This window comes from Macrobrachium nipponense, chromosome 10 (genome assembly GCF_015104395.2).
Source record: "Macrobrachium nipponense isolate FS-2020 chromosome 10, ASM1510439v2, whole genome shotgun sequence".
Lineage (NCBI taxonomy): Eukaryota > Metazoa > Arthropoda > Malacostraca > Decapoda > Palaemonidae > Macrobrachium > Macrobrachium nipponense.
In genome coordinates this window covers 67,498,174-67,515,966 of record NC_087204.1, presented here as the reverse complement: position 1 = coordinate 67,515,966, position 17,793 = coordinate 67,498,174, and the positions used below count along the sequence as shown (strand labels likewise).

Here is a 17,793-nt window from a genome sequence, read left to right as displayed (position 1 = left end):
TTAACTCACCCTTTTTTTTTAGGGTTTTTTTTTTGTGTGTGTGCCTTTGTACGTGGTGCGTTCTAAATTATGACCTTTTATACTTCTGAATAATGGTTATTTTATTTGTACTGTATTTACTCGGAGAGATATCACTGGTCTTGAAGTATAATTCAAAAGGATTGGGCAAGTTCCTAGCAGTTGATTTTTTCAGTTAGCTATATGCGCTATCGTTTTCTTATATATTTTTATTGTATAGAAAAGAAAAGACTGTCGCCTTCGGTGTACACATTGCGTGATGAATGCAAACATTCTTATCTTGGAATACTGATTTTCTAATGAGAAAGCCTTCATGCTTGGAAAATAAATTCTGCCCTCCTGCCATCGGCTGTTACCAGGCGAAGAAGGAGAATAGGATATCTGTGGCTGGGGGTTTCTTGCAGGCAGAAATAAAGTTGAGCGGATGGCTGCCCTATGAACGATGCGGTAGCAGTTACGGATATGAATAGGCGCTGAAGATTCTCCTGATAAGATGTTGCTAAGTGTGGTGGGGAATCCAAAGGAAAACGGTGGTATACCTGTGTGAAGAGCGAACTGTAATGTTTTTATTTTAAATTACACGAAGTTATGGTCGATAAAGATGTGCGTTTTCATCCAGTTAAAATGGCTGTTTACTTTTAAGATATATAACTGTCTAATTTGCATTGAAAACTAGCTGGAGATTCGAAAAAGGCTGCCCTCAGAGTCCCGCACATTGACAGTTGGAAAGTATGACCAGGATCTGTATTGATCCTGAGTATGACACGTATCTTGTAAAAAAGAAGAGTGATGAGTGGTTCCATTTATATGTACGTATATTTCAGCCTATAAAGCAATAAACGTTTTGCCCACTTGACTACGATGGTGAGGATAGGTCTGTTCCAGCTCTAATAAATGTATCTGAATTTGATAGTTATATGTATGTGTGAGCAGTAATAGACTTTTTTTTTTTACTTTCTTCGCAGTCAGGTCGGTCAACGCCACCTCGTTCTGGTAAACCGAATTAAGGTCCGGATCTTGCTACGGACGCCAGAACTTCTTCATAATGTTCTTCCTTTGGATCTACAGGTATTATAGTGACAAGCGTATCGAAAAAGTCTGAAGATATCGATAAGTTAAGAGGGCATTGTGGTTATGGTTATTACAGTTCATTGACCAGTAGAATCGTCATATATATATATATATATATATATATATATATATATATATATATATATATATATATATATATATATATGTGTGTGTGTGTGTGTGTGTGTGTGACGATTCTACTAGTCAATGTATTTGGAATAACCACTGTCCCTCTTAACTTATTGATATCTTCAGACTTTTTCGATACGCTTGTCACTACAATGCCAACGATTCAAAGGAAGAACAATATGAAGATAATTTGGCGTCCGTAGCAACATACATACATGCATAAGTACATATATAGTATATAGTGTGTGTGTGTGTGTGTGTGTGTGTGTATATATATATATATATATATATATATATATATATATATATATATATATATATGAAACAATTTAACATAAAAATCAACGTACTCTCGTCACCCGTCAAATTTTAGCCCAGCGAACTGGAAACACCTGACTGTCATAATAATGAAAAAGTGAATGTGACTTAAGCGAATAAGCGTCGCTGAGACGACTGTCATTTAGGACGAAGTTGACCGATCCTCGCCTACAGAATTCCCGAGGCCAGACAGAATCTGTGGATTTTCATTCTGGTGGCCGTATTGATTGAGAGTGAGTCATCTCTTCGGTTCGAGAGTGAGTACCTCTCCGTAGGGGAAGATGATTCTGCGATAAGGCCATTGATTTATATGAACTGGAGTCGAAACAGCCATATTCATAACGCCCAAGATATATTTTATGATGAGCAAGAGAAAAATAACATCTGTCAGGACAAAAATGGAAGGTAGGCTCCGGAGGGAAGTTCACAAAAAATGAAAAAACTAACGAGTTTTATTTATTTATTTATTTATTTAATTTTGACTTCAGATCAGATCATCCCTATTCGTGTAAATCCAAGAATAACGTTAATCCTTGCAGTCTTATTCAGCGATTAAGTACCGCGAGTGCGCGCATGCGCACTTGTATGTAAGCGAACACATTGGGATTTAGTTCCGTACTTTGGTCAAAATTCGTTTTCATTGTTTTATTTTCGTGTTGGCCAGTTTGCTATGTCAGCCATTGTGGACTTTTGCCTGTACAGGTAGCCAGTGTCATCGCGGGGTCTTTCTTGAGGTCGCACACCACTTATCTTCTTGAACCTTTTGTGGTGGACTTCACGGAAAGAGTTTTCTCGCGAATTTCACTTGGATGATACTGCTCAGTACTTTGCGTTGTTCTTGCTTTAGTCCTTCTTTATGGTTATAATGTATTGCTACGATTATATGATGTTTTCGTCCCGTAGGGGGCTAGTGCCGTCAGTGCACCTTTTGCGGTGCACTGTAGGCGTTACTTAAGGTTCTTTGCAGTGTGCCTTCGGCCCCAAGCAGCAACCCCTATTTGTTCCTTTTACTGTACCTCCTTTCATATTCTCTTTCTGCGAGGTTTTCCTCTTGTTATACTTCAAAACTTTTACTGTCAATTTCCGTTTCAGCGCTAAGTGACCTCGTAGGTCCTAGTGCTTGGCCTATGGCTTCAATTCAATATATGATGTCTTCGGTAGTTTTTTTTTTATTTGAGTTGTCTTGTGTATCAAGATTGATGTTCTAACAAACACACACACACACATCCAAAGCGTAAAAGCAATATGAAAGCCGCCATGTTATTGTGTGTGTGATCACCTTTTCCCAAACGACAACCGGTTCATTCCGAATAATTGGTCCCTCCTTATTACCGTCCACGGTCTCCCATCCTTCTGTTTCCCTCGATGGCAAAATCTCTGGCCGGGAGGGAATGTACGCTCATTGTTATTACCCGAAAAAAAATCCCGCCATATGAAATCATATTTGTTCAGACCCTTCCCCGTTTGGCGTTTCCCCCGTGTCGAGATTTGTTGGCCCATGAAATTTCCCAAATCCCGGCGAATGCAGCCCATAAACCGTCGCATTTTTCATCGCATTGACTCGTCATTCGGGATGGCGAGCTGCTGCTGCTGCTGCTGCTGTGCCTGCCAGTTTATTCGCTCGCTTCTCTTCCGTTCCACACTGCGCCGTCTCTTATGTATTCGCTGAATTAGCCTCCTCGTTCATAACAGTAATTACAGGCTATTACACCAGCAGATATCATCACTAGTATACCATGCACAATGTTCATAGTAGTTGTGGGTACTAGGCGTCTAAATATTTTTCGTTTTATACATATTATATATGTGTATATGTATAAATATACATTATATTAGCATATAAACGATATAAATATTATATATGCATTAATTGTGTTAATATATACGTATATATAGTGATTGTGTGTGTTTGTGTAATCCTGATCAAGATTACGGATTATCAATCGAAATTTATGGTTTTGTCCGGCTAAGTAGTGTTTTAATGAGCCTTTTAAACTCCTTAGAACAGAGTTAGATTATCTTGAAAGATGTTCACATAAATACATATACAAATATGTACTGTTGCAAATGGTTTTTCCCATGAATACATTTGCTGAGCATAGTATTCACTACTCGTCGTTGTAACAAATGTTAATTTTGACAAGGTTACTATATATTGCCTTTTTGCTTTTACAGGGGAGGTGGTGGTTCTACCCCCCTTGGAGAGGAGCTACAAAGGACGTGTCCTTGGGTACTACCCCGACCATGCCCCAACCGCCATGCCCTTCGACCACCACGCAGTGCAGATGGTAAGTATACAGTCTGTCATTGTTCGCGCTATCTAGACACACATTGTTTGCTAAAGCTAAATCCAGAAACTCATACAAAGTAAGAAAGAGAGAGAGAGAGAGAGAGAGAGAGAGAGAGAGAGAGAGAGAGAATTATTTTTATTGGCAGCCATGCAAATACCGACAGCAAGTGACATATGTACCATAATATATATATATATATATATATATATATATATATATATATATATATATATATATATATATATATATGTGTGTGGTGTGTGTGTGTGTGTGTGTGTGTGTGTGTATATAGTGTGTGTGTGTGTGTGTGTGTGTGTGTGTAATATTCGTCAGATCTCGTTAAGTGTCATTCTCACTTTTTTTCTCATTACTGTAATGGTGTCTGGCTCAAATCGACGATTAGTTGCACCGTATTTATTCTGGCCAGAGCCCAGCTGTGGTAATCATGGAATTATGTATTTATTAAGTTTATTAACCGTAGGTTGAATCGCATGCCGTTTAGTATGACGGTGGTCATCTTTTCAACGATGGTATTATTTTTATTTTTATTATAATTACTATTAGTGTGGATCACTGTATGTGGGAGTGTTAACCATCGTTTGAATCGAATGTTATTAGGTACAAAGGTGATCATTTATTCAACGATGATATTGTGGTACCTTTTATACCGGCGAAGGAGGTTGTGGTTCGGTTTTTGTTTTGTCAGTCTGTAGGTTTGTTTTTCTATTTGTCAGGAGGATTGTGTAAAAAGTTTGATGTGGTTTTAACGGAGATTTTACGAGAGGTCAACCTCTTAGCTAGCAACACGTGATTAGCTATTGACAGAGACGCAAATGTCAATTTTTGGGGGAAAAGGACCTCTCGGTGGGTGGATCGTCAGCCTCGTGCGAGGTTTGCGGTCTACGAGCTCTCTTGTCTTTTTTTGTTGTTGTGGTGCCATTTTGTTGTTTTCTAACAGTGTAATATCAGAGAGAGAGAGAGAGAGAGAGAGAGAGAGAGAGAGAGAGAGAGAGAGAGTGGTGGAATATATGACAGGAGACGGACATATGGTTGGACAGTTGGACGTGAATGTCGAAAGCGGGGCTGACAGCCAGGTAAGTGTGCAGTAAGTTCGTTTGTTAGAATGTAAAGGAGCGGCTTGTGGGCTTTATTCTTTGGGTAGAAAGTCTGCCAGTTTTGTTTCCTTTGCTAGGTAGTCCTGCGGTCAATCCTTCCTCGTACTCGGTTTTCCTTTGAGAATTATACAATTTATCTCTGGTGGTAAAAAAGAATGACAAAAGACGTGCCTCACATCCACGTGAAATCTCTGGTTAGTACCTTCCGTCACTCTTCAGAATATGTAAACTCTCAGATTTTGAGTACAACATCGAAATACGGAGTGAGAACGGTTTTGAAATAGGGATCAGAATAAAACTAATCATTCCCAGAACGACAAAGAAACAGGCAATACACGTCATTCAGCCGAGTTAATGATTGTGACAAAAATAAGCCAATCCTTAACAAATTTAAAAAATAAAAACTAATTTAGTAATGTCTAGAAATGGGGTTTCAGAGATTTACAGCCTAGCCAGCGGGCAAAAAAAAAAAAAAAAAAAAAAAAAAAAAAAAAAAAAAAAAAAAAAAAAAAAAAGTGAACATTGGTAGCTCCTACCTATGACCTCTTAAAGAAGCGAATTTATCTGTGGTAGAAGGCTCGGCGGAGGTGAAAAACTGAAGGAATGGGTTTTGTGAAGAAAGTTTGAGGAATGACGTCGTTGAGGGTCCCCTGGGGGCCCCGGACGAAGTGTCTCTCCCTGGCGACCATCAGCATCACCGACCTGATTTTATCTCTTCCGAGTTTTGACACCTGATTGGGCCTTTCTTAAGGAAACGGGTGACGGGTGGGGATGGCACACAGGGAGTTCTTGGTCTGGGGGGTTGGGGTGGGGGGGGGGGGGGACTTGGGACTGGAACTTGGCCACGACCATTTCCTGAGAAATAAAAACGAGGTGATAGCTTAGCAGCTTCCTTACTGCCGGTGTTACATTGGCTTGTTTCCGGTTTTGGTTTGCTTTGCTGTTGACTTGCATTTCTGTGACTCGGCTTTTCCTTATTACCACTAAATGATTATTATGTGAAAAGATGATGTTATGGACCTTAGGAAAGGAACGACAACGTTACTCACCTCACTATCATAAGACGCAGGATATGTTTTTACCCAATTCATATAATTAAATTAACTCATTTATTAAAATCTGTCATAAAAATGACTTATAAATATAAGTCTGACAGAATGAGATATATTCTTTATTATTCCATATTTGGCAGATGCAGAATTGAAATGAAATCTAGGAAACATGAAACAGAAGAGAAATAACCTCATTTAGCCTTCTCAAGTCGAGGGCGAATGTAATTGACTCTCTGCGCCAAGGCTCGAGTGTAGTCTATGAGATAGAGGTGGTGGTGGTGGTGGGGGAGGGGGATAGGGACAAAGAAGGGAGGGGGCCATAGAGGGATAGTAGGGGAGCTATAAACTATTGGTACGTTTAAATGTGTGTGCGCCAAAAATGTTCTTCCTTATGAAATTCCAGTCAGCGGAGAGGGAGAGGAGAGCCTGCCTGCCTATGAGCCTCCGGGGATGAGAAGAATTCCTTTAATTAACGGCGTCAATGTGTCGTTGGCGGAAGTCGTATTTCCTCCGAGAGATGCGTCTTGGCTTTGTGCGGGGGATGGGGCGGGGTTGGGGGGGGGCGGGGAGTGTATACCTGGGAGCGTTCTTCTGGAGAAGGGATTACGGTTGCACAGATTGCGACCCATTTATGTTATGGTCATATTTTTGTTCGTTTGTTTATTTTTTGATAGTCTTTTGTGAATTACTTCAATTTGTGACGATTTACGGGTAGACTTGGGCAAGTGTGTGCGTGTGTGTGTGTGTGTCTGTTGTGTGTGTGTGTGTGTGTGTGAGTCCATGACAACGTGTTTTTCTTTTTCAGAAATAACAAAAATCCATTTTTAGGCTACTGTTCCTTTGTTCCGTTGCATCATGGGAAGCCGCGTAAAGTATATATCGTAAAGTGAAACGTGTGTAATGACGTTATTTACTAGCCGGTGACGCAAGTTCTTATCTGGTTCACAATTATGCGACATTCAATATATATGATATTATATATATATATATAATATATTATATATATATATATATATATATATATATATGTGTGTGTGTGTGTGTGTGTGTGTGTGTGTTGTGTGTGTGTGTGTGTGTGCGCGCGCGCACAAATTAAAAAGTCCCGCTTAGGAAGTTATATTGAAAAGCAGTCACACTGGACTTGGTCATTTAAAAAAGGTAAAAGCCGAAATCTTTTTCCGTGGAGGAAAGTATTTCGTAGTTATTTTTAGGATGAGTCCCATTTAATTTTTTTTGTGTGGTGTGACACTCTATCACGAGAGTATATAAAATGTTCTAAAGGGTCCACGATAATAAAAAAAAAATAAGAGTTCGTGTATAATTTAAAAACGCTTTACAAAGCTTTTGAACCCTTCCCAGGGTTCATCTTTGGACTGAAGATGAACCCAGGGAAGGATTCGAGATCTTTGTAAAGTGTTATTAAATTATTCACGAACTCTTAACATTACTTTCATTATTATTGGGGATCCCTTAGACCATTGAGCCCCATTGTATGACCAGTGGGATTAGCGGGGGACCAGTGCACCTCCGAGGAAGCGATGACACTTCTTAAAAAATGGCAGAGAAGTTGGCTAATAATAATGTGAATTTACTTCATTTACAGATGTCTCATTTTTTGTGTGATTTTTTAAGAATATATCTAATGGATGTATGATGAAATACTCGGCCGCAGACTCGGGAAATACTCCTATATTCATATGCAACGGGAGTTGCGGTGACTCAGGATGCAGAGGCTCTACGATAAAATTTTATTTTCCCTATTTGCATGTCAAGTTTATGCGGCAAATCACAGCTGGTTTTATAATGAATCTCTCTCTCTCTCTCTCTCTCTCTCTCTCTCTCTCTCTCTCTGGAATGTATGTGGCTTATGTAGGCCTAGAGGATCAGCATTAGTATCCTTGCGGGCGCATATGATTTATATACTATATACATACATATATATATGTGTGTCCTGGGTGTGTGGATATGTATATGTGTATGTACTTATTTCATGTATTTAAGTGCGGTTTTCGGTGGGTCCGCACCGCCAAGAAATAACCTAAAAAATAGTTCAAATGTACGCTGAATATTATATATTATGTATTTTTCGGCCATCTGGAAGTGTATAAGTTATTATCGGGGTCTTTTCCAAATTATTATAAAAAAACGAACCAGTTGTAGAATTGAGCAATTTTGAAAGAATAGAAAATGCTGATTTGAAAAATGGAGGCGATTATACTAGAAGTGGGCAGCATCTCTCTCTCTCTCTCTCTCTCTCTCTCTCTCTCTCTCTCTCTCTCTCTCTCTCTCTCTCGTTTGAGACTACATTTTTCAATGCGAACTGCAGCTGGAGTTCCTCTGATTGATTGTCGGAACTTTGGGGCCACCACACAAATGCCATAAACGGGTTGGAGAGTAGGGTCCAGTTTGCCCTGTAAGTCGTGCCCCTCTCTCATTTTTTTTTTTTTCTTTTTCTTTTACAAAGAACTTTATCTTCATCCGGAAAATTATTATCCCACGAGAAATATAACCGTTCAACCTCTGTTGATCCTTCCATATGAATTGTGGATATTCGCAAACAATGTTGGTAATAAAGTATAGGAGCTACAAGACCACAACATACATTTTAGAAGATAATTGATCACTGTAAAGAATAACGGTCATCGTCCTTGGCAGAGGTTTTTGACGCTCTTTCAAAAGGCTGGAAGACAATCCATCTGTTTCGAGTCATGGGTTGAGAGAGAGAGAAGAGAGAGAGAGAGAGAGAGAGAGAGAGAGAGAGAGAGAGAGAGAGTTTTTTTACCCAGGCGTTTAAATGCTGTAATTTATTTTGCAATGGAACTCCGCGGTAAAAAGTATTTGAACACATTACAAATATGTAGCGGTTAATGTTAACATGTCAACGATGTCAACTTTGAGGTTTACCATCAATCAAACGGTCTCTCTCTCTCTCTCTCTCTCTCTCTCTCTCTCTCTCTCTCAGACAAAAGCGCAAGTCATTATGTTTTGGAATGAATATTATCATCATCATCATCTCTGTTTTGGCGATTCGATCACGAGTGGCCCATAATCAGCCGATCGCCATTCTTTCGGTCCACAGCCATAACAGGGCAATAAAAAATATCACCCTAATACCGGTCACAGATTTTAATTAACGCTCTGGAATCACATTTTGCAGTCGCTCTGGAACACGGGTTTATAACCTCCCGTTGCAAATGGGGAATGGCCTTGTGTGTTTCGCGAAATCCGATCCATTATGCAGGAATACCAAAGCGCCGATTCTGCTTAAGCTGGCCGCAGCATTCGTTTTAATTTTATGCCGTGGCCGATGGGACGGGCTACGTCATAAACGTTTTTAGCGAAAACGTAGAGGTATCGTGAAAACTGTCGCGAGCATAAAAGAATGTCAGAAGAGTACTTTTTATCTTTCGCCTTTTTAGTCAAACATACCAAATTGGAGCCCTCTATCCTCTGTAGTGCATATTTGTGTTTGAAGTGAAAGTTAATCATGACCTTGCTTCTGGCACCACCATAGGTATCAACAACACAGGCCACCACTGGCCCGTGGCTGAAAGTTTAATGGGTCGCAGCTGAGAGTTAAATGGGTCGTGGCTGAGAGTTTCCTACTGTATTATACGCTGTACAGAAAAATCTATGTTTTCGGGGCATTTTTTACTTATTTTCTTTCGATATTGATTATCTTTCAAAGTATTTGTCTTTCTTCATTTTTCCTCCTCATACTGCCCCTGCTATATATACTGTGCAAGTGGCTTTCTTCGGCGAGACTTATTCTCTTTTCATAGACCGCCCTCAAAGATTTATGGAAGGCGAGGTCTGGTCCGCAAGATTTCATCTTATTATGCCGGGAGCATAATAAAAAGGAAGCATACTTCGCGACGCCCTGAAAAAGGGAGGGGCGCGACGCCCTGAAAAAGGGAGGGGGTGAAGTGAGGTCTTCCTTTCGTTGCTTCGGAGGCTTTTCGGCTCTCGCGTGGAAGTTGAAATGACGCTGTAGTCTCATCGGGTTAGTTCCAAAAGAATCTCTACTGATGCAGCCTCCCACTCAATCATTTAAGGTCATGTCCTGAAGGGACTGATTGTTTATTGAATATTTTATAACCAAGATTGAGGTCTTTAATTTATTTTTCAATATTTTATTTGTTAATCCTATTAGAAATAATGATTTGTATGCGTCCCTGTTTTATTATTTATTGTAAGTTGGTTATTATATTTATATATATATATATATATATATATATATATATATATATATATATATATATATGTGTGTGTGCTTAAAAAATCACAGTAGATGCACGTGACTTCATAAATAAGCGAATACCGGACGGGAAATGATAGACAGGAATCCAGCGCTTTCGTCTTTATTCAGACATCGTCAAGGAGCTACTGAAGAGTAGCTCCTTTGACGATGTCTGAATAAAGACGAAACCGCTTGGATTCCTGTCTATCATTTCCCGTTGGTATTCGCTTATTATATTGTGTGTGTAATGCAAGACTGTCTGCTAAGTAAAGAACGTTGAGTCGAAAGATCTTGCAGCTACTCCAGTGTTTTCACTTTCTATCGTGGCTTAATATTTGTATTTATGCATTTATCACGTTCCAAACTTTCGGGATTCGTTATACTACATATATATATATATATATATATATATATATATATATATATATATATATATATTAGTATATATATATATATACACACACACACACATATATATATATATATATATATATATAATATAGATATAATATATGATATATATATATTACAGTATAAAGGGATGTAACCATTTTGCATTGATCTTAGTCATTCTGCCAAATAGCATTCGATTATTATGATGAAGCCCAGAGCAAAACGACTTGCGAGTAAGGGTTAGGTTTGAAAAGGTTTCAGCATCTTGTTGCACAAGGCTTTGTGGTATCTAATCCAACTATTAATGTGATGCTTGAATTTAAGTAACCTTTCTATGAAAATATTGGTTATTTATTAGGTAAATGGACAGATATGTATTGTATATATATATATATATATTATATATATATATATATATATATATATATATATATATATATACACGTATGTATATATACACATACATACATACACACATACATTCATACATACATAAACACGCGCACATACACATATATGTAAAGAAATAAATTTATCTGTGTATCTGTTAAAAGTTACAAGCTTTTCATAGGTGGCTGTTGTTTGAGAGAGAGAGAGAGAGAGAGAGAGAGAGAGAGAGAGAGAGAGAGAGAGAGAGAGAGAGAGAGAGAGAGCACTTCTAGAAGCGAGTCAAGAATCTAAAGTAAATGTGAATGTTTGTTAATATTAAACGAAGAAATGGGCTGTGGCAAAAAATGTCTTCATTTAAGGTTGTCCCATTTTCTAATCATAGAGAGAGAGAGAGAGAGAGAGAGAGAGAGAGACCTGATAACAGGAGGCAGTCTAATTAGGACATCAATTAAGAGCGGAATTGCAGACTGCAGGGAGTGCCACTGTGATTGCCTTAATCACGGCAATTGCGTTGCCGCGCGGGACACGGCCTTTCAAACAGCAATAAGCAAGTGAACAAGAAGTAAACCACCATTAACAGAAAGAAGCCGGGAAAATAAAATACCTGCTTGGTCGCATTTTCGGAGACGAACGGAAAGCGTTCGGTTTGTAGATCCGAATTAAGGTCTTGTTTTGTCCAAGTCGGTGCCATTGTGCCAGAAAGCTGAATTGGCTTCGATTTTACAGTTTATGATGAAATTAGTTCGCGAAAAAGCTGGTCGTTAGTTTGGCCTCGTACTTACATAAACATGTAATCGTATTATTATTATTATTATTATTATTATTATTATTATTATTATTATTATTATAATTATTATTATTAGGGAGTAGACCTTCTCTAAGGGCTGTGGCATTAAAAATAATGGCTGTTTCTACTGCATTCAGTTTATATAGTCTTCTTTATTCTTCTTAATATTTTCTTTTCATCAGCGTGTTGCTGGTGAATCAGATTTCCGAAGGACGTGAAAATTTTCTTGTTATTTCAGTTATATCAATTCCAACGTTTCAAACGCGCTTTGGCGATTATTTTCGACAAAGAGTGAATGGATTGACACACTTTATTATTATTATTATTATTTAAGATTAAGCCAGCCTTGTGCTGACATGACCTCCTGCTCCTGGAGCAATGTAACTGCTTGACATACAAGTTACATGGTCATATATATATATATATAGCAGATGGGGTTGGGTGTACAGTTGACAAGTCGATATTTAAGTTGCATTTTAGTTGGTCACGGTTGTGACGCACTCGTTCCCCCGAGGATTGAGGTTCTTGAGATCTTCTGGGACCTACAGTATTGGGTTGTAGGGATTTGAGAGTGGCTGTTATCCGGGACTAAAGATCGTCCAGGGAATCTCTCTCTCTCTCTCTCTCTCTCTCTCTCTCCTAGAGATAAGTGAGCACACTATGTCTCCTCAAATGGACTAACAAGTCTTTGAGACATCCTAATCCTTGTAACACTCTCTCTCTCTCTCTCTCTCTCGTCTGTGTCTGGCCTAGGTTGGTTTCTTAAATTCTGCTATTGATGTTAGGGAGAAATTCGGTTTCCTTCACTGTATATAATGATGCTAGGAGGCTTCTTTCCAAAATGTGTAGTGTCTCGAGAAGCCGTAGGCGTCAGCGGCCTGTTGCCTGGTCTATGATTTTGGTGCTTTTTACGAGTTCTTCTATTTCGGGCCTTCTTTTGATATTTTTGAGCGTAGTGATTAAAAATGACCCCTTCTTGGAGGTGACAGGAGAGACGCTTGGAGAGTTTGGTAGTCTAATTCCAATATATGAGTGGTGCCACCTTTCCACCTTGTTTGCAGGGGGAGGGTGGATGTGTCATGGTCCCCTGCCAGCCCCGATCCCCTAAAATGTTAACTATATTCGTTAGTTTTACCAGACCCACCCCTGAGCTGATTGAACAGCTCTCCCAGGGCTGGCCCGAAAAAATTAAGATATTTTTTACGTTGGCCTAGTGGAACCAATTGGGTTACCTAGCAACGGGACCTACAGTTTATTATTATACGAGAAATTATTTTCTATCACCAGAAATACTACCTACCCCACCTCCACTTGGGGCGGACAAACAAGAAAGATCCACGCGGATTTTTTTAAAAATCACAAATATCATATCTGTCCATTACCTACGTCCATTATGTAGCTTGCGTTTCCGTTTGACGTCAGGGAACAGCGCAGTCTTTGTCCATTAGATTAGAGGAACCCTTGACTCATCAACCAGGCATCTCACTAGAAGAGAACAATTTATTTGGGCGGGAGAACGGAAGTTTCACCTATTTATGTGAGAACAGATGTGAGCGGTGTGGCCTTGCAAGTCGTTGGGTTCTTATAGATGAGAATTCCCCCCCACCCCACCCCCCCCCCCCCCCCCCCCATCTCAATTCTAGGTTTTTTTTATATTTTTACTTCGAATGCCACCCCCCCCCCCCTCTCTCTCTCTCTCTCTCTCTCTCTCTCTCTCTCTCTCTCTCTCTCTCTAATCTTACGATTTTATGACTTAATCTTGGTCATCTCTGTATACAACCACCAACGTGATCATATTTTTTACTCTCCTTTCCAGAATTCCAGATTACTTTTGCCATTAGTTGATCATTTCCCTTTTCCTTTTCCCAGCACAAAGCCGTCTTTCCTCCCCTCCACCTTCTACACATATTCCTTCTCTCTCTCTCTCTCTCTCTCTCTCTCTCTCTCTCTCTCTCTTCTCTCTCTCTCTCTCTCTCTCTCTCTCTTTTGTATAATCACTGTGAAGGACCTTGTGTCTGTCTCCTTTACATCCATCCGCAACTTCTCTCTCTCTCTCTCTCTCTCTCTCTCTCTCTCTCTCTCTGTGTGTGTGTGTGTGAGAGATCCCATGGACACCGGGCTTTCCACCCCCCTCTCATCTTAGTTCCTTGTCCCTTCCCTTACATGTTCCTCCACCCAGAGCCTCCTCCCACACCGTCTTCTGTACCCTTAAGGGACCTCCCTCCCCCTTCCCCCCACCCCCCCTCCCCCTCACACTTTGACCATGTTCATCACTCCCTTCATTAATCCTGTGTGCCATTTGAAAAGAACGAAACTCTTGGTCCGATTGGCTCGATGCCGAGATTGAGGTCGTTGCGCGCGCGCACCCTTGTAAGTGCGCATCGGCAAAATGGTAATAAGAATAATTCTATTTGTCGGGATTTGATCCGAAGTCTAAGAGCTGGAAGTGACATGATGTGATGGTTGTGGTGTCCTTCACAAATCCTTTAGACAAGCTCATTTTCGTCAAGCTCTGGGCTGTTGTCATGTGGGTCTCGCAGTCCTTTTGGACATCTTTTCCACGATTTTTTTTTTTTTATCTTTTAATGTTCTGTAGCTGGCGTATTCAAGATATACGAGTGCACTGTAGTTGCCTCTTATTTTTAAGACAGCGATCTCTCTCTCTCTCTCTCTCTCTCTCTCTGTGTGTGGTGTGTGTGTGTGTGTGTGTGTGTGTATATATATATATATATTTGAATCCTGAAGAGAATGAAGATAGTGAAATCGGTGATTTTCCTTGGAATTTGTGGTGCCTCTATTGACCCGTGCAGTGTATAACGAGGCGGCGAGTAAGAGGCAGAGTCAAGGTGTATTCTGATTACATGCTTTAATTTAACTTGACTTCTGTCTGTCTGTCTGTCTGTTAGGGGTCAAAACGTGTAACTCCATTTTCGACCTGTTCCCTTCGTCCGATGGACTTGAAATTTTGCATGGTTACTCAATTCCGGTGACAATACAACCGTAAATGATCAGTAGGTCAGTAGTGACTGCTAATGACACTACAGTGACCTCTCCCAGCATCTCAGGAATTGTATGAAACTCTTCGGATTTTTTACTACTTCTTTGACTCAGTAGAAAGGTCAATAACTCCACGGAGTTTTATACCTTCTTTGTCTCGGTAGGATAAGTTGTTAACTCTGCGGATTTTTCAAAACTACTTCGGCTTGACAGGATATCTAGTTCGTTTGGTACAATCTTAAATAGGTTACAATTTCTGTCCAAAGTAAAAAGTAAATACATATATATATATATATATATATATATATATATATATATATATATATATATATATATATATATATATATATATATATTCAGGATATGCAGGAACTTCCATATACATTCATAACTTCAGGAAAGCCGAAGACACATTGAAGAGCTAAAAGGGTTTATTCGCTAAGAAACGTTTCGCACAAGGAACTTTGTGCATCATCAGTCTGTTAAAAATAAAAGTACATTTTAAATTAATAAAAGCAAATAAAATACAAATAAAAATTACAATCTAAAAAAAATTTAAATTTAAAAATTATAATTTAAGAATTAGCATAATTCAAAGTTAAAAGTGAAATACGAACATTAAAAGTGAAATAAAGAACATTAAAAGTGAAATAAGAACAATTATTAAAAAACACGACTACTAAAACACCAACCATTCGCTTAGAAAGGAGGAGAGAGAATGACTAGAAATGAAATTGAGGTCAGAAAGAAGACTATGCCAGGTATAGCGGAGACGATGAATTACCGCTGTTCAATGAGGGAACAAGTCTTTTGATAAATAATGACTCGAGTGTTGTTAAATACTCAGAGTCCTTATTGTAACCTAAAATGGAGAAGTGCTGTTTCTTGACTTCGATCTTACATTTGATGGCATGATTTTTGATATTTGAATGCTCCTGGTCTACTTAATCTCTGGCCAGTTCTAAAACTACACCCCATGTGGCTGCAATATCGCATTTTGCAACAGCCTCTTGGTAGATCCAACGTAAATACCAGGACATCCTGGGCACGTAAATTTATACACAACATTAGACCTCATAAAAGGCTGCAGACGATCTTTAAAGCAGAACGGGGAGCCAATTTTTACTCGGGTTATTTGATATTAATTTTAGATTTAAGCATGGAATTTCACCTTCAATGATTTGAGTAAGTTTCTTTGACAGTTTCAGGTTGGAAATATAAGGAATCGAGGCATACATGAGTTTCTTTGGAACGTCAACAATCGGTGGTACTGGTTTCAGATATTTAGTTAAAATTGTTAATTATTTCTGAACTAAGTCTTTGGGATATGAATTTTGTTGGAAAAAAGATAGTAAAAATTCTATTTCCCTATGAAAAATGTCCCAACTCGAAGAGTACTTCAGGGCTCTATGAACTAAAGTGGAGATAGTGTTAAGTTTAAAACTTCTTTGGCAGGAGCTGTAAAAATTATTGGCTAGACCAGTATACGTTTTTTTCCTATAGACAGCTGTATTAAATTGATGGTCAATTCTGTAATGCAAATGTCTAAGAATGGTAGACAATTTTCCTTTTCCTCTTCTATAGTAAACTTGATATTAGTGTGTTGTAAAATTAATATACTGTAGGAATTCTGCTGCCTGCCATTGATGCTTAAAAGGGCGAAGGTATCGTCAACGTACCTTCTATAAAACATAGGTTTAAAAGCTGAAGAACAAGATTCTAAGAATTTCTGTTCCAGATGAGACATAAAAAAGTTAGCAAATATGGGGCCCAAAGGGGAACCCATAGCCACACCATCCACTTGAGAGTATAGTTTTTGGTTAAAAATAAACATAGAGTCTTGTACTGCGAGTTCTAAAAGTTGTTTAAAAAGCAATTTACTAAAACCATGAAAAATATATTCTTCGTCAGGAAACACTTTGTCAATGATAATGTCAATAGTTTCATTAAGTGGGACATTTGTGAATAAAGATTCCACATCAAAACTAGCCATATATAAATCACCATCTTGGTTGATAATTTGATTTTGAAACTCAAACCCGTTTTTTAAAATATACTGACTGGAAAACATGCTCACTCAATAAGGACACGACAAATTTTGAAATTGAGAAAGATGGGCTATTATAGGCAGCCATAATCGGTCTAACTGGTATATTGGATTTATGAACCTTAGGAAGGCCATATAAGATACTGAAGGCAGAGCCAGTAACAAACAGTTTCTGATAAGTATTTTCATCTATGACGTTATCTGTCTTTAATTTTCTCAGAAATCTGTTAACCTTATCTTCCCTCTTATAGATATCTAAAAAATTAGGATCACCATGATGTTTGAATTTCGTGGTATCTGCAAGTATACTTTTCCATTTTAGTTATGTAATCATTTTTATTTAATAAAACTACGCCTTTGCCCTTGTCCGGCTTACAGATTACCAAGTCTTCACGTTTTCTTAAGGCCAAAAGTATATTTAAACATCTTTTCTGAAAAAAGGGGTCCATGAGATTTTTAGCTGTGAATAAGTTTTGTGGACCAAAAGCAGATATTTTTGTTGCAAGTTACTGATATTTTTATCTATGTCCAACTTTATAAGTCGTTGAAACAGCACTTCAAATGGATAAAAGAATCTGGCATAGTCAGGTCTAAAGGAAGGCAAGCAAAAGTCAAGACCAAAACCAAAGACAATAAAAACTCTTCTCTTGACAAGACATAGTTAGAAAAATTAAAAATACAGTTGTTTCTATGGTTAAAAACAGGAGTAACAACACCCAAGTTCCGAAGTTTTCTTTGGTGACGTTGATAAATACTGGATACAAAATCATAATATATTTGGAAACAGTTTTTGAAATAATAAGCGGTCCAAAATTGATAGATCATTATGCAATATATTCCTGAGTTGAGAAACACTGGTATCGAGGGTTTTCTGTATGGCAGCTTGCTTCGTATCAATTTCCTTGCGAAGGAGTGTACTCAGTGCTCCTTGTAGAATTCCGTGGA

The 17,793-nt window shown here is 38.6% G+C and overlaps 1 protein-coding gene across 5 annotated transcripts in view; it reads left to right on the top strand.

Moving 5' to 3' along the window:
- The window catches only part of LOC135223655 (DENN domain-containing protein 5B-like), a 263,276-nt gene that overhangs the window by 148,935 nt on the left and 96,548 nt on the right, over positions 1-17,793 (top strand). For all 5 annotated transcript variants that reach the window (XM_064262308.1, XM_064262311.1, XM_064262307.1 and 2 more), the window contains exon 2: positions 3,712-3,824. In XM_064262308.1, the coding sequence (XP_064118378.1) occupies positions 3,712-3,824 (113 nt within the window). The remainder of the gene's footprint in view (positions 1-3,711; positions 3,825-17,793) is intronic.